The sequence below is a fragment of the Silurus aristotelis genome (genome assembly GCF_946808225.1).
Source record: "Silurus aristotelis genome assembly, chromosome: 1".
NCBI lineage: Eukaryota > Metazoa > Chordata > Actinopteri > Siluriformes > Siluridae > Silurus > Silurus aristotelis.
The window spans coordinates 28,736,980-28,761,769 of NC_139574.1; the positions used below are offsets into that span (position 1 = coordinate 28,736,980).

Here is a 24,790-nt window from a genome sequence, read left to right on the forward strand (position 1 = left end):
TGACATGTTTAAGATTACAGTTTGTTTAATGTATTTGTTTTTTTTTCCTCACTCTTCTCTTTATATACATTTTTTTTCTCTTCGGTTTTGGAAATGATTTATTTTTCCTAAGGGGGGGGGGGGGGGGGTGGGTGTAGTGTAAGAGTGAAAATGTATGTGAATTGAATCTAAAGATTGCTTTGAATTTAGGAAGTAATTTACCTTGTGTTTTGACACTAAAAGTGATGTATTTCTGGATGGACTTGAATTTTGAAGAAGGGATGCGAGCGAGCAGGTGCTGTTGGGGGGTATGCAGAGGAGCACGGGAATTGAAAAAAGAAAATAATAAAGTTGGAAAGAAGAGCTCATCGGTGTCTGTAAATGTTATTAGAAAAATAATGTCACATTAGTATCCATGCACAATTCTTACACTACCATTGAAGTAACCTTAATTCCTGAGATCCAAAAATGGTTTTAAAAACATCATACAATCATTTATTCTTATATAATTTTGTGTGACAATTTAATTTATGAAATAAATGTCACAATGCATAATAATAGCATAACTATTACACTAACTACTAAGGCATTAAACAAACAACATTTTCAGACTTGGACAAATGCTCAATAATATGAAGTCAACACAAACCTTAATTTTCTAAAGCTGGACCACCAAGATTTGATGCGCTGATTGCTAACTGATGTATCATACATGTGTCTTCTTAAGCCAGCATAGTAGTCTGTATGGTAATGACAGAGGGTGCACTGTACTGGTGCCCAATGGTGGGCGGTCAGAGCCAGCAAAGCCTTCTCTGCTGGCTCAACACTATCAGAAGCACTGACCAACATTTAAAACCTAAATACTAATATTTGTAGCGCTCTGCACACATTAATACATCTGAATTAGACTTTTTTATGCCTACGGATGAAGAGAAATAGATTTGGTCTCAGACATACTTAAAAATCCATTTTCAAGAAAAGCTAGACTTAGTGAGAAGAGGTCGGCCAACCCCAAAGCTAGCTAGCTTGTCTCAGCCCAGGAAAGGGTTTGTTTGCCACTTCCAGACTAGTGATACGAGCGGTACCACTGGCTTACAGCCTCTGAGGAGCATTGCAAAATTATCAGTATGCATCTCTTGGTCCCATGGAATGATAAGTCTGCAAACAAATCTACGACATCTTCTTTGCTCTGTCCCCATTGGGTGAAGTTCTTTTAGCAACCACGTAACATCATTACATTTCTGCTGAAGTCCTAACCACATTGTCCGGTAACCGAACAACTGTCCTGGTCCACGTAGCTCTGCTCTTTTAGCATTCCTTACATCCTTCATTGGTGAATAGTTTTGTCTTCGAAAATTGCATCCTTCCGGTGTGTTTATAGAGAGCGCAAACTAAACTTTATGTCATGATATACTGCCAGCATCTCCAAAATCACTGCATATGAATGTCCTTCCTCATAGTTATTCCATTTTCTCCTTGCTTGCAAATGTTTACTTCTGCTATTTTCTTACGGAGAACTTTACACATGTACAAGCATGGGCGTACATTTCATTTAACAGTAGGGGGGGGGGGGGCAATAAATATAAAATTTATCATGAGAAATTTTTGAAGGGGACACAAATAATAGTCAAATTCAGTGTTGTGCTCATTACTAAAAAATATTAGTAACTAGTTACAGTTACTCGTAACTCCGTTACTTTGTTGATTACTTACACCAAAAAGTAATGCGTTACTGTAAAGAACCTTCTTTAATGTTCCCATTAATGCCCTTTTATGCGTTATGATCTATACAAACACAAAACTGACTTACACACAAAGTTATTTTTAAACACTATTTTATTAAAGTCAGACCAACACAAACTGAATATATCACAAGGATTTCTGAAATAAATAACAAAACAAGCTGAATAATATATTCACAATCAAAAACTAAAGTGGCTTCTGCTGTTGTGTTGAGCTCTTAAAAATGTTCCTTGTTGCTGTTTATCGCAGTAGTTGCTGATCCCCTAGTTAATGGAGGTAAACCTGACTCGTGTGTGTAGTAGTGATGGCCGGTTCGTGAACGAATCGTTCATTTGAACCGGTTCTTTTTAGTGAACCGGTCGAACCGGTTCACCAAATCGGACTGAATCGTTCAAAACAGTTCGCGTCTCAAATCAGCACTAATCAACAAAATTACTCAAGTTACTCACTTTTAAATGTGTATGACCGTTTATCCGACTCAAAATAAATCAATATCCATGAGAATGGGGTTCTTCTCTAGTTTCTCCAACAGTACACACATTAAACTGAAACATCCTGCTGAACAAGTGATCATCACTGAGCATGCGCATACCTGCCGATTCCGAGCAGCACACATACTGCTGCCTCGAGTCACCAGTACTGTATCAAGAACCGTCCTTTCCGACACGTCCGACATACTACTGATACCAACGAATTGTTGATACTGAACATGCGCGACCTACCGAGCAGTATGCGTGCTGTCTGACATTAATACACACACACACACACACACACACACACACACTTACACTTTTTGGACTACGAATCAGATGCGCTCGACATACTGTAAAGGCTGGTGCTGCGCTGCTGATAAATGAGCACAGGTGAACTGAGGACTTAAATAAAAAGTAAGTTTATTTACTAACAACTTAAAACATCAACGTTTTGCACATCAGTGCCTGTATTGGGTGATTTAGTGCAAAACGTAAATGTAAGGAACATTTCTAAGATGATGATGATGATGATTTCATTTAAACAGATAAGCTATATTCCTCTCATGCAATAGACATGACTTGATTTAAATGCGTTTGGTGTGTATGTACATCCGCCAAAATGATATTTGGATATGCATGACGTCATGACATAAAAGCACTGGTGAACCGGTTTTTTTGAACCGGTTCTTTGAAACGAACTGTCCGAAAGAACTGATTCGCAAAAAAGAATCGGACTTCTCATCACTAGTGTGTAGAGTAGGTGAGATGAACAGGGAAAGCAGGCAGTGGGTCAAACCACTGTGAGGAAGGGGAGGGGGGAACTCAACTTTTTCTAAATGCATTTTTGCGTTTTTTTTTTTCTGCTTACACAATTATTTAGGTATACATACATATATTGTTTACAATATAGAGTGCAATATTTTTTTTTTAATAAATTTTTTTTTGGGGGGGGGGACAACCTTTGGATGGAGGGGGACATGTCCCCTCCGTCCCCCCGGGATTTACGCCCATGTGTACAAGAATCAAAGTTATAAGATTTCATACTTCCTGTATATCTTGAATGACCGGTGTCTCGTTAAATGGTCGGTAAGTGTTCCATTCACAAACTATACATACCCTTTCCTATTAGTGTGAATTGTTGTTGTGTTTTCGAATGTGTTAATGTGTTTTTGGATTTGTTCTTTTGTTTTTGGATTTGTTAATTTGTTCTTTTTTTTTTTTTGCTTTTTGTTTTTCAAAAAACAAATTTTTTGTTTTCAGATTAGTTATTTTGTTTAAGCATTGGTTATTTTGTTTTCGGATTTGTTATTGTGTTTTGCACTTCTTGGCCACCATACATATTATTTGTTAATGTATGGTATGTACTTTTGGTTTCGTTTTTAACAGTAGCTCAGTAGACGCCGATTCGATAGCTGCGTATTACCTTTCGTATTACCTATCTTTCTTCTTCATCCTTCATGTACTCCAATTATTTGATAATGCGTTTCCTTCTAGTCTGTAAGTAATCATTATTTTCTTTAACACTTAGATCGTGTTGTGATCAGATCAGTATATGCTGTGGTGGTTGTGTGTGTGTGTGTGTGTGTGTGTGTGTGTGTGTTTGCTTCTGTCAGCTATTATGCTGCCATTTTGTGTCTCACCGCTTATGCTGTTTTGAATGTTAATCAATGGGTTTATAGTTGAATTGTTGAATAAACAGCTTTATATTACTGTAATTTAGCTCTAATTACTTTCATTTACACACCAGAACAGCAGCAAATGCTGTGAAATATTGTTCAACAAAGCATTTGAAGTGTGCATCCGGGTGTATGTGTGTGTGTGTGAGAGAGAGCGAGAGAGAGAGACTTTATTACACTGGCATTAGTAATTCAATATTTTTTCTATTTCCAAAAATTACTCGGTAATAAACCTCCGAGTCTACTCGTGTGAGTTTTTGTGTCTGTTATGCTTTCTATGCTGGTCCTGATCAGGTTACTCCCTGTGCTATGAGAGTTGATGCGTGAATACAATTTTTATTGCCATTTAGTGGTGTGGGATTTCTTGTAAAACAAAACACAGCTTGCCTTGTAAAACCTCTTTATCATTTTTTTTTGTCTGTTGCAAAGTGCTCACACGAGTTCAACACTTCAATGATAATTTTTTTAAATCAGTTAATTATCAGTGATTTAAGAAAATTTAAGATTTGCTCAAGCAGATCTTGCCCTCTAGGTATTTATTGCCTCAAGGCAAGATTGCAGCTATAATGACAGCACTCATTTTCACTGAAATAGTTTGAATGTCTCCCCTGCAGTACACGCTTCTGTGAAATGTTGTATTAAAAACATTAAAGAAATCTCAGGAACAAGTTTCCATGTAGAAAATTACTTTACTTGAAAGCCACAAAACAAGAAAAGAAGTCTAAAAGTTCCTAGACAAATTAAACAAGGTGGAAATTCCCCCTTATTTTGTTAATCTTACATCATTGTTTTTTCAGTACATTCTTTTGGAATAGTTAAAGCAAAGAACGAATTATCATATAATACAATTCACATCACAATTGTCCCTCCGGCCATACTATGCCCACATGCAGTAAATTACAAATGTAACAACAACATTAGTGAATTCAGTCTGTTAGGTTTAAGTAAATACATCATTAATTATGACACGTTTTATTGTTTTTATTGTTGTTAACCGATAATGAGGTGAACTCCTCTTCCTCCATCTTCTTGGTATCAACTGTGGTATCCAGTTTGGCATCAGGTTCAAATCTGGCAACTCGTCTTTCAATTATTTTGATGATGTTGGTCTCAAGCTTATTAATACATCCCTTTATTATACAAACAACAATTCTATCACCATAACTAGCATGATAATACACCAATTATCCTTTTATTAAAGATGATCCCCAAAGTCCTGTCTAGGCTTGCGTGCTACGAAAGCGTTCCACCTGTGTTTTTTAAATAGCTAGAAACTATAGAACCTACACTATAGAATCTATATTTCTATAGACTATAGAAATGATAACGTATCAGAACGAGCACTACTGCTCTGCTGTATAAACTGCTGTTAAAGAAAATTAATCAACAGTCCTGATTACTCAGGATACAAAATAAAAAAAAATTGCTGTGTTTGTTTACTCTTTATGATTCTTTAAAGGAACAAGCAGGCTTTTTACACACTCTTACTTTCGAACACTAATCAACCCAAAATAAACTACTCTAAAAGTTTAATTAATGATGTCACAACAAGGAATGTGTATTTAAAACGGGTATTATTTTGGACTGGTACATAATTGGGTCAATACTAACGATTACTAATGACAATACTAACGATAAGCTTCAGGACAAAGGATTCTGTGAGTGATTTGCGTATTTTTTTATCTTCATATACCTTGGTATTAACGGCAAATTAGAAGCTGCTGCTTGTCATTTTGAGTCCCTGAATGAGGTCATCATGTTGCGGAAGTTTGATCGATGTACGTAAGATATCCATGCGTATACGCAGTGTGTGATTGCACACAAACACACACTGCGTATCCATGCGTACACGCAGTGTGTGTTTGTGTGCAATCACAAACTCCAAAAATCCCTTTTATTGTAAAAATACATTTTTTGTTATTGCTTCTTTTCATGAAAACTCTTTGTGCTTCTTTCACGTTTAGTAACTTCAACGGGTTCTTCAATTAGATTTTGGCTGGAAAAGTCAGGTGTCCCAATATTTTTGTCCATATAGAGTTACTCTGCCTCCTGAAAGACATTTACATTTTAAATGAACATTTATAAAATTTGGCAGATGCCCATAATCAGAGCGACTTACAACTGAGCAGATGCAGGTTATGGGCCCAGCAGTGGCAGCTTGGTGTTATTGAGATTTGAACTTAGCTACTGCTTCCCTGTTTTACATTTATACTTAAGTACTGACAAGTTTTTTTTGTTCTGAGTTGAAAAATATGATTGCATTAACAGCCATGTCCACTTTAATAGGAACAACTGCAATTTGTAGCACTTTTGTACGTCACTTTGGACAAGGGCACCTGCTACAGTTAAGCTGGTGCTAACAATCACTAAATCTAAAAGCATCAAATAACGATCACATTTTTAGTCACTGTTGTGGTTTTCCCCATGTCGCTGATGCCTAAATCCACCACTGCCAATTAAAACAATTTTAAAACAGAGCATGTGCTCTGCACTGATTGGTGGCTCACTGCATGTTTGACGAGTTACATTTTTATCTGCTAATAAATAAAAAAGTAAAAAGTAAGATATGTTTCTTTGAAATGTAGTGAAGCATCAGCATCAGGCCAATCAGCTCGCTCTCGACATAGCTATGGATTCAGTTAAACCGGTGCGAACAATCACTAAATTTAAAAGCAGCAAATAACAGCAGCAGTAAACGATAAAATTTTTTGTCACTGTTGTGGTTTTCAGCAAATTCTCCTGCATTTGTACACCAATGCATATTTTTCTTACTTTTTTTAATCAATCCTGTCAGCTTGCTGCATTTCTACTGTTCCATTATCTTTTTTATAGCGTTTGTCTACTACAACAGTAAACTTTTTCTGTTTTTAAAGCTGATTTATTGCGGCTTTACTACGTTCAAATGCTTGTTTTTAATGTTTGTATATTACATTTTTGCATATATCATTTAAGTATTGTACAAAATGTAATTTATTATATATTCTAGATGCTTATATCTTCACAAGAGATATATTTGATATAGCTCTATGTATAAGATATATGTATTTTTTTAAACACAAATTGTCAAAACCATGTTGGGCTACACTGAAAAAGTGCTTTAATTTCTACCTCACTCAATTGAAAGCTGAAGGTCTGAACTTTAACATTATTATTTCAGCTCCAACACAATCATTATTTTAAATACACAGTTCAAGGACAGCTTCAATAGCTACAAACAAGTTCTTTAAGTATTTATGGATCTGAATGTTGGATGAGAAGCTTTTAATGATTTTCACCAAACAGGATTTACTTCCATTTCCATGTGGAGAATATGATAATGTGTTTACTTTTTAATAGGGTGTGTGCTTTTACAGCTTCAGTCAGATATCAGCAGGGGAAATTCCACTGTGTGCGTGTGCCTGTGTGTGTGTGTGTGTGTGTGTGTGTGTGTGTGTGTGTGTGTTATAATCTGTCAAACAGCCTTCTTTGTTATGTTTTCCCAAAGACAAAATTAGAAAAGACAAAAACTAATTCAACTAATGTCAATAACAGGCTACACATATACATGTATCACTCACATCCACAATCTAGCACACAAAGATTCCACACGCTAACATGAGAAGTTGTGAAACAGAGCACAAAGCGACAGTTATCTTTGATTGAGAGACAACATCCAGGAAAGACTAAAACGAAATATTAAATTAACATAACTATTTTAATTCTAACACTGAAGACTCATTCATAGGATAAACAGAACATAATATTTTTTGGGCCAGAGTTATATATTTAAAACTGTTTCTGAGTAATAAATTCATTTTGATTTGAGAAAAATCCTCAGCGATTTAGTCAGCAATCCTCATATCTCACACACAGAGATAGTGACAGAGATATCATAATGCACACTTAGCATCTGTTTATAGTATTCTTCATACTGTTTTTTATCTCTTTCATTTTATTCATATTTCTTTGCATTCCTTTAGTTTTTAGCAAACAGTGTTTTTCCTTTTCCCCTTTTTTTTCACTTGCTTGTCTAGGATTAAGTCAACTGCTCCTCCTACTACTTTTTTCCCCTCCCATTAGCATGAAGCCAAATATATTTTACATTCACTTTTACCTCTGCGAAAACACATTCTACATTCTTCTCCAGGTTAGACTCTGAAGTTTTTCCTGACTGCATGTAATGCTCAAACAGTATGTAAATTTGGTTTTCATTTTGATATGATTTTAATGATTTTTAGGATTTGTTTTTCTAACTGTCATTTGAGGTTTTAGCCTGTTAATCGAGAAAAGCTTAATTCTTTATTGGACGTGATTTTGTTTTGATTGTGTTGTTGTTGGTTTGTTGTTTTAAGGCTTTGCTTTAGTTCCAGATTACAAGATTATGTATATTATTTCTATAAACTATTTAATGCAACAATTATTTTATTATATATTACTGGTGGTCTAGTGGTTAAGATGCAGCGCTCTCACCGCTGCGACCCGGGTTCGATTCCCGGTCAGGGAACCATCCCCAGCCACTCTTAGTGCCGGTCCCAAGCCCGGATAAATTGGGGAGGGTTGCGTTAGGAAGGGCATCCAGCGTAAAACATGTGCCAAATCAAACGTGCGGAGGATCCGCTGTGGCGACCCCTAACGGGAGAAGCCGAAAAGAAAGTTTTAGTCCCCTGGTGGTCTAGTGGTTAAGATGCAGCGCTCCCACCGCTGCGACCCGGGTTCGATTCCCGGTCAGGGAACCATCCCCAGCCACTCTTAGTGCCGGTCCCAAGCCCGGATAATTGGGGAGGGTTGCGTTAGGAAGGGCATCCAGCGTAAAACGTGCCAAATCAAACGTGCGGAGGATCCGCTGTGGCGACCCCTAACGGGAGAAGCCGAAAAGAAAGTTTTAGTCCCCTGGTGGTCTAGTGGTTAAGATGCAGCGCTCCCACCGCTGCGACCCGGGTTCGATTCCCGGTCAGGGAACCATCCCCAGCCACTCTTAGTGCCGGTCCCAAGCCCGGATAAATTGGGGAGGGTTGCGTTAGGAAGGGCATCCAGCGTAAAACATGTGCCAAATCAAACGTGCGGAGGATCCGCTGTGGCGACCCCTAACGGGAGAAGCCGAAAAGAAAGTTTTTAAGTTACTATTATTGCTTTAAAGCTTAAATCTCCTGTAAATTCTTTCTGTGTTAAGAATCTGGTTGGAACTCCCATATTATGTCATGCTAATGTTATGTACACCCACAGAAAAATGCTGAATTGCATTTACATCTTTTGTGGCTTTTGGTGAAATACATTTAGCTAATTTACATTAGCATAGGGTCTATTATTTCTCCACTGTGTCTCCATTCAGTATACAAAAGAACTCAGCATTCTTTCACCCAAATTACCTATATGTAACAAATTACACATAGTTTACAGATTTATTTTTTTAGTTTTGGCACTAATCTATCGCTATATTGTATTCCACAGTTATGCAATGCACTTCTTCATTCAGTTTTTCCCATTAGGGTTCGCCACAGCGGATCATCCGTCTCCATACCCCTCTGTCCTCTACATCTGTTTTTTCAACCCTGCATATCTTCCTTCACCCCATCCACAAACCGCCTCCTTGGTCTTCCTCTTTTCCTCCTAACTGGTGGCTCCATCCTCAGCATTCTTCTACCAATATACCCCATGTCATTCTTCTGAACATGTCAAAACCATCTCAATCTCGCCTCCTCACCTTGTCTCCAAAACGTCCTACATGTGCTGTCCCTCTAATAAACTCATTTCTAAACCTGTCTATCCTCGTCACTCCCAACGTAAACCTCAACATCTTCAGCTCTGCTACCTCCAGCTCCACCTTCTGTCTTTTACTCAATGCCACTGTCTCTATATCATACAACATCGCAGGTCTCACCACAGTCCTATAAACTTTTCTTTTCACTCTCACAGATCTTTCTTGCCACTCTTCTCCACCCACACCCTGCCTGCATGCTTTTCTTCACTTCTCTAACACACTCTCCATTACTTTGCACTTTTGACCCCAGGTACCTGAACTCCTCCACCTTCTTCACCTCTTCTCCCTGCAACCGCACCACTCCACTGCCCTCCCTCTCATTCACACACATGTACTCTGTCTTACTCCTACTGACTTTCATTCCTCTTCTCTCCAGCACATAACTCCACCTCTCTAGGCTCTTCTCAACCTGCTCCCTACTCTCACCACAAATAACAATATCATCCGCAAACATAATAGTCCCTAGGTACACCTTCTACCACTTCATCTAGCTCACTCCAGAATTTTTCTTTCTCCTCCATCTCACAACCCACTTGTGGAGCATAAGCACTGATGACATTTATCATCGCCCCTTCAACTTCCAGTTTCACGATCATCAATCTATCAGAAACTCTCTGAACCTCCACTAAACACTTACTAAACTCTTCCCTTAGAATCACACCTACACCGTTTATCTTTCCATCTACACCATGCTATAACAGTTTAAACCCACCTCCAATGTTCCTGGCCTCACACCCTTTTCCCTTGGTCTCCTGAACACACAACATTTCTCCTTTCCATAATATCAGCTACCTCTCTCCCTTTACCAGTCATAGTACCAACATTTAAAGTGCCAACCCGAACCTCCACTCCCCTCCACTTTTCCTTTCCCTGGCGTCTCTGTAGATGTCTTCCTCCTCTCCTTCTCCTCCTTCGGCCAACAGTAGCTCAATTTCCACCAGTACCCTGTTGGCTAATGATATTTGTGGCGGTCGTTGTTAACCCGGGCCTCGACCGATCCGGTATGAATTTCTCTTTCGTGATCTGCATATTTGATTTGGCACATGTTTTACTCTGGATGCCCTTCCTAACGCAACCCTCCCCATTTATCCGGGCTTGGGACCGGCACTAAGAGTGCTCCGGCTTGTGCAACCGTAATGGCTACATCATCTCCATTTTACCAACCACCACAAAAAAAACTGATGCCAACCAAACACTTCACTACTTTTCAAACAGTTTTTCACATGGTAGCTTAAAATATATTCCTAAATAAATACATTATTTTGTATGCAGTGATAATGTATAGAGGTAAACAATTACATATTACATGATTTATGTTTATATGGCCTGTTTATATTTATATGGCCTGTAATGTTTGTCATATACTTCTGAAGCATAAAACACTCAGATTAGGTTACAAGTTTATATCTTTTATTTGAAAGTAGCTATATGTTGTAACGTGTCATGTATTGTGTGTTATGTTACCTATTTTAGCTCTTGAATGACACACTAATCCTACAGTAAATGTTCCTTTCTGTAGGTGTGTTTTTGATGATGGCCCGGTCTCAGGAGTATACGTGCTGTACAGAGACACTGCGTAACGGCTCTGCGTCCTACATTCTGAATGACACTTTTCCCGAAGACTGGATCAGCAGCTGGACTAAAAACGTATGTGAGCCTTTGCAGTATAATATTCACGTCATTTATTTATCCACAAAACTGAGGAAAAGACTTTTTTTTTTTTTTTTTTTTTTTTTTTTTTTTTTACAAAATCCTTTGCTCATTATTTCCTGAAACATTGTTTTACCCGGCAACTCCCTTACGTCTCTGTGATGTAGTCATACGAGTCATGAATACTGTTTGCACAGTGGAATTTTCTTAGTCAGCTACAGTGGGTACGGAAAGTATTCAGACCCCCTTAAATTTTTCACTCTTTCTTATATTGCAGCCATTTGCTAAAATCATTTAGGTTCATTCTTCTTCCTCATGAATGTACACATAGCACCCCATACTGACAGAAAAACACAGAATTGTTGACATTGTTGCAGATTTATTAAAAAAGAAAAACTGAAATATCACATGGTCCTAAGTATTCAGACCCTTTGCTCAGTATTTAGTAGAAGCCCCCTTTTGATCTAATACAGCCAGTAGACTTTTTGGGAAAGATGCAACAAGTCTTTCACACCTGGATTTGGGGATCCTCTGCCATTCCTCCTTGCAGGTCCTCTCCAGTTCTGTCAGGTTGGATGGTAAACATTGGTGGACAGCCATTTTTAGGTCTTTTCAGAGATGCTCAATTGGGTTTAAGTCGGGGCTCTGGCTGGGCCATTCAAGAACAGTCACGCATTCAGTTGTTGTGAAGCCACTCCTTCGTTATTTTAGCTGTGTGCTTAGGGTCATTGTCTTGTTGGAAGGTAAACCTTCGGCCCAGTCTGAGGTCCAGAGCACTCTGGAGAAGGTTTTTGTCCAGGATATCCCTGTACTTGGCCGCATTCATCTTTCCCTTGATTGCAACCAGTCGTCCTCTCCCTGCAGCTGAAAAACACCCCCACAGCATGATGCTGCCACCACCATGCTTCACTGTTGGGACTGTATTGGACAGGTGATGAGCAGTGCCTGGTTTTCTCCACACATACCGCTTAGAATTAAGGCCAAAAAGTTCTATTTTGGTCTCATCAGACCAGAGAATATTATTTCTTCCCATCTTGGAGTCCTTCAGGTGTTTTTTAGCAAACTCCATGCGGGCTTTCATGTGTCTTACACTGAGGAGAGGCTTCCGTCGGGCCACTCTGCCATAAAGCCCCGACTGGTGGAGGGCTGCAGTGATGGTTGACTTTCTAAAACTTTCTCCCACCTCCTGACTGCATCTCTGGAGCTCAGCCACAGTGATCTTTGGGTTCTTCTTTACCTCTCTCACCAAGGCTCTTCTCCCCCGATAGCTCAGTTTGGCCGGACGGCCAGCTCTAGGAAGGGTTCTGGTCGTCCCAAACGTCTTCCATTTGAGGATTATGGAGGCCACTGTGCTCTTAGGAACCTTAAGTCTTTTTGTAACCTTGGCCAGATCTGTGCCTTGCCACAATTCTGTCTCTGAGCTTTTCAGGCAGTTCCTTTGACCTCATGATTCTCATTTGTTTGACATGCATTGTGATCTGGAAGGTCTTATATAGACAGGTGTGTGGCTTTCCTAATCAAGTCCAATCAGTATAATCAAACACAGCTGGACTCAAATGAAGGTGTAGAACCATCTCAAGGATGATCAGAAGAAATGGAAAGCACCTGAGTTAAATATATGAGTGTCACAGCAAAGGGTCTGAATACTTAGGACCATGTGATATTTCAGTTTTTCTTTTTTAATAAATCTGCAACAATGTCAACAATTCTGTGTTTTTCTGTCAGTATGGGGTGCTGTGTGTACATTCATGAGGAAGAAGAATGAACTTAAATGATTTTAGCAAATGGCTGCAATATAACAAAGAGTGAAAAATTTAAGGGGGTCTGAATACTTTCCGTACCCACTGTATGTGTAATGCTAAAGGATACAGCTCATGCTCCTCAATGCTTACACACTCACGGTGCGTTTTCTTCCTATGTTAATGTTATGTTACTGTTTGTGTGCTAAAAGCATGCACACTAATGAGAGCAGATGCAAGTGCTGGGTAGGAACTTTTATTTAATAAACAGGCAGACAATCCAAAAACAGTATGGAAAAAAACGAAAAGGTAATCCAGGCAGTGGTTAAGCAAAATAACATGCATACATCACACACACACACACACACACACACACACACACACACACACACACACACAAAACATGTGACCAAAACAAAACACTGAAGTGAAAAAGTCTAAATAGCAAGCGCCCATACACACTGCATGGCGGCTTTTGTTATGCGTGGGCATGCACATCATGCAAATTGGGGGAATCTCTGGAATAACCACCCCTATAAGAATAACCATCCCTATAAGTCCCTCCCAGAGTGCCTTTAACCAGGTCTCTCAGTGTTATGGTTCCTGCACCACCACGTCCTGGCGTAGTCAGGTCGTGAGGGGTAGCTGTGACCTAGTCTTCATGCTCAGCCTGGTCTTGGGTGGCCAACTCATGGTCAGACTGGTCTTGGGAGGCCCCTTGGCTCAGATGGGTCTTGGGAGGCCTGTGATGATATAGTTAAAGTCAACGATGAAACCAGGGTCATCAAGGAAGTATTTTTAGCAGTAGACTTGCCATGATAATAGCCAATTACCTCAGAAATTACTCACACTACAAGGTTACACACATTCAAGGGTTACTCAGGTGACTCAGCTTTAAAGTGACATCATCAACTTCAGACTAACTTCCTGTAACTCTATATTGCCAAAAGAAAAAAAAACTGAGAAAACTGTAGAATTTTTGTTAAATTTCTAAATGCATATTTATGGCTTCTTTCGAAATGTTCACTTTGTTTATGTGTGTGGCTGTGGATATGTGTAGGGTGATGTTATAGCAAGTGAAGATGGGGAAATAGACAAACGCTACATTTTGTCTAAGACAGAGAAAGGATACATCCTGAAGCAAAATTATCCTGGTGTCGTCTGCAAGTTGGAGAGTCCAAAGAATGGGGTGTGTTCCTCAGCTCACACTCACTTTAATTATATTATACCATGCAGACAATGCAAACTATTAAACACTTTTACTCTGCTGTTATTTAAACAGGTATCCAGGGAGATTAAGTGTATAGGTACGTCAAGATCATTTATAATCACCTTCATGAAACATGTATTAAACATCATGCTTTATGTTGTAGCATGTTTACCTTCAACATTAATAGCCAGATCTAGCTCATTCCTTTAGAATTAATTTCAAAACCATGTTTGTCATTTTAAAGATGAGTGCAAAGCTTTGAAGAACGACTTAGATTTATTTTTATGTAAGCTAAATATTTTGTCAACGTTTTTTTTATATTTTTATTTCATGCATGGGCATAGATCAGCCCTGTATTCAACTCTCAGACTGGAAATTGTGAGGCTTGTATGACATGGTGATATCATCAGGTATTGGCAGTCTACAGTGTAAAAAATGAGTGTAAGGTTATAAATGGTTTCTTCCATTTTGTTGAATTCATTTAATAAAGTGTGGCAGAAGGCTACAGAAAATGAGAAGTGATTAAAACAGTTGACCCAAAAATTGCCAAACACACACAAAAATTAAAGATTACAGGCAGTGCTGTTGTGTCTATTTTACTTACAAATCCACCTAATCACGTGCAGGTGAGGAGCTATGTTTTTGCACTCGTATCAGGTTTTGAATTGTTTGAATTGTTGTTTTTATATATATATATATATATATATATATATATATATATATATATATATATATATATAGAGAGAGAGAGAGAGAGAGAGAGAGAGAGAGAGAGAGAGAGAGAGAGAGAGAGAGAGAGAGAGAGAGAGATCAGACCAAAAGTTTGGACACACCTTCTCATTCAAAGAGTTTTCTTTATTTTCATGACTATGAAAATTGTAGATTCACACTGAAGGCATCAAAACTATGAATTAACACATGTGGAATTATATATGGAATTATATACATAACAAAAAAGTGTGAAACAACTGAAAAATGTCATATTCTAGGTTCTTCAAAGTAGCCACCTTTTGCTTTGATTACTGCTTTGCACACTCTTGGCATTCTCTTGATGAGCTTCAAGAGGTAGTCACCTGAAATGGTCTTCCAACAGTCTTGAAGTAGTTCCCCGAGAGATGCTTGGCACTTGTAGGCCCTTTTGCCTTCACTCTGCGGTCCAGCTCACCCCTAAACCATCTCGATTGGGTTCAGGTCCGGTGACTGTGGAGGCCAGGTCATCTGGAGCAGCACCCCATCACTCTCCTTCTTGGTCAAATAGCCCTTGATGCCTTCAGTGTGACTCTACAATTTTCATAGTCATGGAAATAAAGAAAACTCTTTGAATGAGAAGGTGTGTCCAAACTTTTGGTCTGTATTGTATATACTCTGTTACAGTACTCATTATACGTTTTATATATCTTCCAACTAAACCTTTTACGCACTTGTGTCTGCCTGGCCTTTCTTTACAGACAGTTGTGTGAAAAAGAAAGTACACCCTCTTTGAATGTAATGATTTTACATAGCAGGACACGGTAAAAAGGAGCAGTTTTTAAAATTAAATAAATTAAACCTTAAATGTAAAACAACAATGCATAATATATTACACCATGACAATATACATTTTATAAAAATAAAACCAAATTGGAAAAACCATTTACACCTTATGATTCAATAGCTTGTGGAACCAGCTTTAGCTGCAATAACTTGAAGTAATCATGTTCTATATGACTTTATCAGTCTTTCACATCACTGACTAGTTTTAAAAAATAAAATAAAGCCGATGTTTTCCCCACAGAACTGTGTAAACCGGAACCAGTTACCGAACCAGGTATATTTACACTTTTACTATTTTATTTTTCATTTTCCGTGTTCACTAATTCGATAGTAGGTCATCAGCATTAACAGGAGACCACTGATGATAACACATAATAATGATTTTCTTTGACGGTTGTAGTTTGCAGCTTTGCAGTTCTGCAAGTTCATCTTGAAGTTTTTTGCAGAGTTTCTCCAGTTTAAGCATGTAAACATGACTCACACTTGACTCATTACTCCTCTGACTGATGACTTTGTGGTTTTGTTTGAAATGAATATGTATTACAGGCAATGGCATTTTTTAAATTGAAGAATAAAAAATTACTGGCTGTTTTTTTATTTTATACTTGATATGAATATATTATTTTAAAACTCCCACTGTGGGAGAAAATTATTAAGGCTTTTGTAAATAGTCTCAAGTCTCATTATCTCTTTGTGACAGATAGATCGAAGCAATTAATTTGCCTTTGTTGAGGTTCATAAGATCACACAATTAAACATGAATCTGAATATAATACAATAAAAAAGCATTTTTAATTTACCAGAACATGATTAGTGTAAAAACGTATTTGTCCATATTTGGTATCAAACAACAGTAGTTATGTGAATGTCCATGTGCAGTTCAAATAGTCATTTCTGCTTTACTTTTTTTTTTGTCTGTCTGTCTGTCTGTCTGTCTGTCTGTCTGTCTGTCTGTCTGTCTGTCTCACCCTCTCTCTCACTCTGTCTGTCTTTCTTAGGTGGCACAAACCCACTTCCCACTGTTCTCCCCATTGTCCTGCCCATTGCCCTCCTCTTCCTCATTTTTATTGCCATTTACTTCATTTATAAAAAGTATCAAAGGTATCTCTCTCTCTCTCTCTCTCTCTCTCACACACACACACACACACACACACACACACACACACACACACACACACACACACACACACACACACACACACACACACACACAAACCTAAATAGTTGATTATAGATAATAAAGTGCCCTAGTCAAGTTTTGTAGACTTTACTTTATTTAATTTCAACTGCCTTCAAATCTTCACCCATTTTCTAACAATTTTCTATGGAACTTTAAAGAACCTGTGCATGGTTAAAGGAATTATGTTATGGCTAGCAATTGTATCTGTGTTTGTAAAATAAAACTGTGTTTTTGGTCCCTTGGTCACAGTGGACACTGTCTTAGATTTGTGGTTTGATCACAGTGTAAAATGTGTTTACACAATATATTTAAAGTTTTGCAAAAAAAAAAAGAAAAAAGAATAAATAAGATATTTGCATGAGTCTGACTACCTGAACTTAAGGTATAATGTTTTGCCCAAACAGTGATTAATTCCACAGTTGGTTTTGTCACAGAGTATTTGGTGTAGGGTGTTTTAGCAAATCGGTACAAACATTTTAAAATATGAATTGCATTTATTAGTAAATAAACAGTATCTGCTTCTCTCTGTGTTTCAGGAGATCTCACCGTGACATTGAAGCCACTATTCAAATGCATCCTGTAAAGGAGCAAGGCCAGGACCAAGAAGCTCTAAATGATCAGTAAACAATTAGAGTGAATCTAAAGCTTTTGCATATAATACAATATTATTATGATCTAATTATAATAGACTATAAACAGTAATATATACGTGTATGTAGCGTCTACTTGCGTGTAGCAAGTAAACATAAAATATATGATATATTATGGTATATTTATACTATATATTATATAATATATATTATTATCATTAATAAGTATATTTATTAAATGTGTGTATATATATATATATATATATATATATATATATATATATATATATATATATATATATTATTTATATATCATTTTAAACATTTTATATATGTCATATTACACACACACACACACACACACACACACACACACACACACACACACACACACACACACACACACACACATTATATAAACAGTAATCCCCCGCTTTAATGTGGTTTGAATCTCTCGCCACCGGTTTATAGCGGAATAACAGTTTTCCCGGTCTCCCACAATTAACCCTAACCCATAGCACGATAAACCAAAAACTTATAGAGAATTTTTTTTATGGAGTTTAATGTTGAAATAATAAAATGTATTTATAAAAAATATAATAATTAAATCTAATATTAACTAAAATGTTAATACAGTAGAGTATACATTATATAGCATTTTTTGAGTGGCGTCCGTTTAACGCATTTTTAGGGAGGTTTTGGAAAGTAACCGCCGCAATAAACGGGGATTACTGTATATTACTTTCATTTCATTATTTATCTATTTTAACCCACAATTTTAACCCACTATTTTCCACTATTAGCTTAGGTTCTCATGACCATTTCTTAAAACACCCTAGAAAGAATTATTTTTATTGATGATTCATCTCACTATATCATTTGTGATTGTGAGATTTGGAAACCTTGTGAAAAGGTGATTCTAAGGCTAATAAAAATGAGAATTTTATTTGTCTCTTACAAATAAAACTGAAAAAATTCAGTCACTCGTGAAGGATTCACAGTGACTTATGATATGAATGGTGTATTAGTGTTGTGATAATTATGAATAAATGAAGATGAAGTACATTAAATCACATCATACATTTACAAAATAAACAATGTTTATTTCTATGATATTAGTTTTTTTGTCTTATATAAAAACTCCATTTCTCTAACCATTACATTGTTTAATAAATTGATGTGTGTTTTCCTTGTATATTCTTTCTCTCTTTTTGTCCTTGTATTGATTCATATTTCTCCTGCACACTAAATATATTATAAATATTTCATTTAAAGCATTCATGTGTTTTAGTTTAGCATAAAAGAACAACTTTACGATTTTTTTGTTACACTAAAACAGCTTATGTACCTATACACATTACATTTCTATTGAATAAATTGTTCCTTACAAACTTTATTTTTTTACTTCAAGATTTTTGGGGTCACTTCCTGTTTGGTGTCACTTCCTGTTTGGTGTCTGCTACATCTAACTTTTTATCAAGCAGGGCAAAGAAACAAAAGATTTTCCGTATTGCAAGTAAAAAACATCACTGAGTAATGTTTGTAACTTGTAAGGTACTAGATCATTTTGTGTTTTGTTCATATATTCTACCTTGTCGCATACACATTTATGATGTATTCAGATATGATGATTTTACTATATAATAGATATAAGAAACTAAAATGATATTAAATCTAAAAACTCTTGCAAAGTGTTGATTTTTGAACAATTAAAAACCTATTTGTGCATCGTCAAATGTACCAATGTACCAATGTACCAATGTATTTAAGTAAAAAAAAGAAAACGTTTTTAAAACTATAATACCTTGATGCAGTTATAGTAAATGGTGGAGGACAAAAAATATCATGTTCTGGAATCTGCTTAGGGACTGATAGCATAACTAAGCATGCACATTCCTGAATCTGAAAAATGAACCTATTTGTCTTGAGGCTAAAAGGCTTTTCTAATAAAAACACTGTTTAATAAATACAGCAAGGATTCAGTATGCAGGAGCTGAATACACCCTTTTCCCACAGTGCTTAGCAAAACCATAGCTATGAGTGCTATAAATATGCAGCTGTGTTCTTGTGAGTTATGTTTTTAGAAGTCAAGTTCAACTCTGTAGGGTGCCAAACTGATTAAAGGACATGGATCTAGACAAACAAAAGCACTAATTGATACAGCAGATAAACACAAGAAACACCCTCACTCACACAAGAGCCGCACTGCATACAGGATCTGTACAATTAGAAATCTCTTTGTTTTATGTAAGTTCTTTATTTGGCTTTAGGGAACTAGATTAAATGATGATGAAGAGTTAGAAAGAGATGTGGTTTTTAAGATGCAGATTTTGATACTATTTAACAAATCCAGCAAAACAACTGTTGAGGAAAAGTTTCTGAGTGTTTAATTATCAGCATTTGTGTGTAATCAGTGGAGGACTTAAGCATAAGCTATACTGGCAACTCACACAGGGTTTTCAGTGTAAATCTGCTGCAACTTGTTTAAATGCTTTTCATATTTAGTTTTCTTTGTGTTCAGAAAGTAGGTGTGTTTGAGGTATGGGTGTGTAAGTAAATGTTTCTCTACAACGTGGGTGCCCTTTGGATTTTTTTCATTAGAATCAAAACATCTCTTTTTGCTGTTTGTTGATATTTTCAGTCTAGTTGAGGTTGAGTGTCATGTTTAACCGGATTATGATTGGTTTATGATTGGGTAAATTTTCATTTCTTATTCTCACTTTTAGCTGCAACTTTAACAATGCCAGGCTGTCTCTGTGTTACAGTTATATGAAGCTGTGGGCCTGTTGGAAGGTCCATATTGGGATACTATATATACTATATATACCATATTGGGATACTATATATACTCTCAGTGTGCTCTGTGCTTTAAGGGTAGTGGTAAAAATGTAAGGGTGTTGTCACAGGCTTTGTGAGAGTGAAAAACATTCACAAACATCTGCAGGGGAAAATCATTGCCATCTGCAAAACGGCTTTAATTTCACAAAAGTTAGTTATGTAGTAGTTATGTAGTTTGATGTTGGATCAGTTGGATCAATCCTAATCATAGTCCTAATTTAATCAGTCTGGGAGAGACAGCAAGCCATCAATGACTATCTCTAACCAAAAGGTGTACGAGACCATAAATATAATTTAAACCAGGGGTGCACACACTTTTTCAGCATGCGAGCTACTTATAAAATTACCAAGTCAAAACGATCTCCCTACTATAAAAATGCATAAATAAATATCTATTTTTTTAATGTCATGCGATCTACCCACAATACCTTTGTGGTCGACCGGTAGATCGCGATTGACATATTGGGCACCCCTGATTTAAACAATACCCTAACCCCACGAGCTGGAGGACCGGCACTAGCAAAGGTGTTAATACCGGTGACTACCACCTACTGACCTCTGGCTCGATAGTGGTATCACCCAGCCATGTGTTCCTTTACTCAATCCCTACACTTAATTTACATTTAAAGGCTAAATCCTATCTACACTACAAAGGCAAGAACAATAAAAAATGTCTGGGCAGAGTTTGTTCTGTGTCCTTTCTGAATCTGTGTAATACTACTTGTAGTATTTTATCACTGCTATGCTGTAATATACTTTTTTTTCATCATGATCATCGTTGTCCTTATAATTTTTTCTTACATTGGCTTTAGAACAGGTTTTTTCTTCTGTAATATTTCTTTGTTAGGGGAACGCCCTTGTTTATTAAGAATCCAGAGAAGAAATATTACGGGCGGAAAACATGAGCAGGAGGAGTTCTTAAGCCTATTCTGTACATCTCTGTGTAAGATTCTAACGGAACTGAATCAGCCTGATGTTTTGTGGTGGCCTAGTTGTATTGGAATTATATTGTTTCAAAAGTAACTGGATCTTATTGTTATTATAGTTTCAAAAGTAAATGAAACTGGTGATAGTATAAAGTTTAAAACAGTCACCCGAAGTAGTGGTTTTTTTTTTTGTTCTACGAACCGTGACACTATTTCAAACTTATGTTTTAAACCCGAAGTACTGTGGCTAAGTAGACTGTTTTAGGATATAACATTGTATTGTGACAGCATTACATTCTACAGTTTGTGTATATTATTGCAGAGATTTATTTGCTTTGCACTAGAAGTTTTGGTACGGTGAATAAATAGACTCACGGCTATCTCTGAATAACGTGTGGTTGTAACTTTTTTTTATTTTTTTATTTTGGAAATGGAAGAGCTGATCATTAAGTACATTGCTAAACACGGCTCACATGGGATGTTTGACTGAATAGAGAAAGTTGGTGATAAGCCGTATGAGTGGGCTGTTTCTAAGTTTGAAAGTTATCCCAAAATGCCTAGGGACAGAAAATTGCTAATGCACTTCAGGGAGTTTTTGCCTCCTATAAGGTAACTAGGAGGAGGCTAGATGAGTCCAAGGCTGAAAATAAGCAACTTCATTCTAGAGTTAATATCTGAGAAATATTTACAAAATATTACCAAGTCGGTGAAACAATATGAAAAGAAGAAAAGGACAGAATGCAGAAAGGGATCGCATTTCTGAAAACTAACAACACTATGCCCAAATCATCTTTTAAAACCTTGTTTAACAATTTGGAGGAATGGCAGAACTGAGGAAAATCCCAGGCAAAGGTTGGTAGATGTTGCATTCTATAAACGGAAAATTAGTTGCCTTTCAGGAACTTGAGCTGCGTCACAACGCTTTGGGAACGTTTGCACGTTGCTTATGCTCTGAATCACGTGTGTAATCCAGCCAACAGCAAGACGCGACGTCACTGGTGGTGAGTTCCTCCTTGTGTGTTCCTCCTTGCCCCCGTTTTAATTTTTTTTTGTGGGGTGGAGGAATACACACAACCTGTGTGTTGGTTGCTTGGTAGAGGAGCATGCTCAGTCGGCTTTCGAGGGAGTCGACTGCTTACATTGTAGCTGCATGGCAAAGTGGCATCAGATGTCATGGGGTTCGTAAGCAGACCTGACAAACTTTCCTCAACGGCTGCGTCCCTTTCTTCCTTCTGCTTCCTGGGAAAAGCACGCCCTTCGGCGGTTTCTCCTCCCGATGCAAGCAGCGTTGCGCTCCACATTTCTTTCTCCGAGGAGCGAGAGATTATGGAAGATAGCGGGTCAGGCTGCGGGTTGCCTCCACACGATGGGTGTGTTGCAGGCATACCAGGCTGACACACTGCGTGAGATGGATGAGGGATTTAGTTCTGGGGCTGACGAGGAGCTATGTTGCGCTGCCGACCTAGCCCTTAGGGCCTTTTAGGAAACGGTTAAGGCTGTGGGGTGGTCCATGTCAACCTTAGAAGCCACAGAAAGGCATCTCACTCCGACAGGGACAGGGTTTTTCCCTGACAACCAAAGGGCCTCATTTTTAGGAGGGCGGTGTACACCTCATTACACGTTGCCCATCCCTTCTCTCCCCTCACTCCAGGACATTTGCAACGCTGCCGGATAGTCCGCCCTAATAGTTCAATTCGTCTAAGACCTTACAGCCACTCCCGGCTCCTCTGTCCTCTGGATGTGCTCTCACACACTAGGCAAGGACTGGTCTAAGGGAATGAGACGCTGCGTCTCCGAGGCACACTTCCCTTCTCATTTACAGAAGCTAGCATCGGCTCCACTGCATGTGCATTTTGTAGCTTCCTGGTCATGATGTCACCCCACCGGTGACTTCTTGCTGTTACACGTGATTCAGAGCATGAGCAACGCGGAAGTGTTCCCAAAGCATTGTGACACAGCTTTTCATTCCCTCAGGGATCCAAGGTTACATACAGAACCTAAAGACAATTTGCAGAAAGACAGTGATGAGGTTTGGGAGAGGAGTGTCTCAGTCACTCAATAGTAAATGCACTGTCTATACAGTTGGATTTTCCATAGCATCAATTCACGTTAGCTCTAGGAGGGGAGGGGAGGAGCTTATAAATAGGTAATGGTCTCTACTCTGGTCAGAGGGCACCAATTGAACTATTAGGAACTTTGATCCTGTACTACAGAATCCCTTGGATTTTCTGAAAAACCTGGGAAGATATGCCTACATTTACAAATGTTCAGATGATGACATGAATTTTGTTAACCCTTAGTTTGCCTGACACCTTGTCTAGAGCCTTAACTCCGAGTGTAAATTATAAAACTGCAAATTAGTTAGAGAGGAAACAGGAACTGTTTGAAGTGTTAGTGTTGATGTCAGTTAACTGGGATAAAATAGCTGACATTCACATGTGAAAAGGGAAGCCTCCAGTAACATTTTCTGTGTGATTTTTTGAGTCCTTTAAAACTTTCATTGGCAATCCTGATATTACTCAGAATTATGTCGTGTTACGACCGGTCTGTCGGAACCAATCGTGGTCGTAAGTCGACGACTACCTATATTACTAAGATGATACAGTTTTACATAAGTAATTCTAGTTAAAGGTCATCTTATACTGTTTCGGCACTATGTGTTAATTCAGATTTTAAGGCCACAGAAGATTGTGATCAATCGAATTTGCACAATAAGCAAAGTAAATTGTGTTGCTTCTGCCACAAAATTGGCCATGTACTCCACAAATGCTGGTCTTTAGGAAAGGGACATCCACCACCCTATTTCCTTCGGCTCAGAAATATGCATTCTGATAACCCAGATCAGGTAGCTGCACATTTAAAATAAAGTATATGTGAACTCACAGCAGTGTTCAATAAGGCTATAGGATCTCTAATAAAATGGTTAGCTGTCCCCTAAGAGTAAAAATTTTGTTTGCTAACAAATTTTTTCCAGAAATCCTCACTGGGTGGCTCGCTAATGTAAGGAAAAAATTAGGAGGACAATGATGATCGTAATGAAGAATAGGTTTATAACAGTATAGCTGATATAGCATGGGGTGGAATCTGGGTTGAGGCAGTCTGTACATGCTTACAAGTGTGTGACTGAAAGATGTGTGCAGAAGTACTGCAATGTGCCCATATTGCTTATGTCAAATGGACTATCACTTTTCATATTAATTTACTGTTCCTGCTTAAACTTTGTAAAACTGCACTAAATAACTCTAAATTACCAATATTGTTTTTTTTTGGTCTCCTTTTTCTACACCTTACCATTTCCATTTCATCCAAACACAGGCTACAGTTCTATTAGTCATGTAACACCAACCACTGCTCTATACTTTTATAACAATAATAGACAATAATAGTATTAATAAAATCAAGGCCTTTTTAGCCCCCACTCTAAGACTTGTGGACTTCCCCATGCTTGTTCTGCACTTTACTGTGCTCTCATGTGCTCATGTCATCGGTAAAAAAAAAACACTAGCACTGTGTTGT

General features: G+C 37.7%; 1 protein-coding gene and 2 long non-coding RNA genes across 3 annotated transcripts; 2 read left to right on the plus strand and 1 right to left on the minus strand.

Annotated features, from left to right (window-relative positions):
• Window positions 1–3,190: 3,190 nt before the first annotated feature.
• Window positions 3,191–17,544, plus strand: LOC310730324 (uncharacterized protein; the record flags this gene model as incomplete). The annotated part of the gene is made up of 7 exons (XM_083549199.1): window positions 3,191–3,281; window positions 11,128–11,255; window positions 14,058–14,186; window positions 14,280–14,304; window positions 15,982–16,014; window positions 16,739–16,841; window positions 17,457–17,544. Exons 1-7 carry the CDS (start codon window positions 3,275–3,277, stop codon window positions 17,542–17,544), a joined length of 513 nt encoding a protein of 170 aa, XP_083405325.1. The 5' UTR covers window positions 3,191–3,274.
• LOC310738055 lies at window positions 5,845–10,608 on the minus strand. Its single transcript, XR_014536977.1, has 3 exons — window positions 8,972–10,608; window positions 6,391–8,285; window positions 5,845–6,178 (listed from the first exon to the last, which is right to left on the minus strand). It is a non-coding gene; the product is annotated as an uncharacterized lncRNA (long non-coding RNA).
• A 1,091-nt stretch (window positions 17,545–18,635) lies between the features above and the next one.
• LOC310733589 lies at window positions 18,636–24,542 on the plus strand. Its single transcript, XR_014535823.1, has 2 exons — window positions 18,636–19,017; window positions 24,249–24,542. It is a non-coding gene; the product is annotated as an uncharacterized lncRNA (long non-coding RNA).
• Window positions 24,543–24,790: the final 248 nt, after the last annotated feature.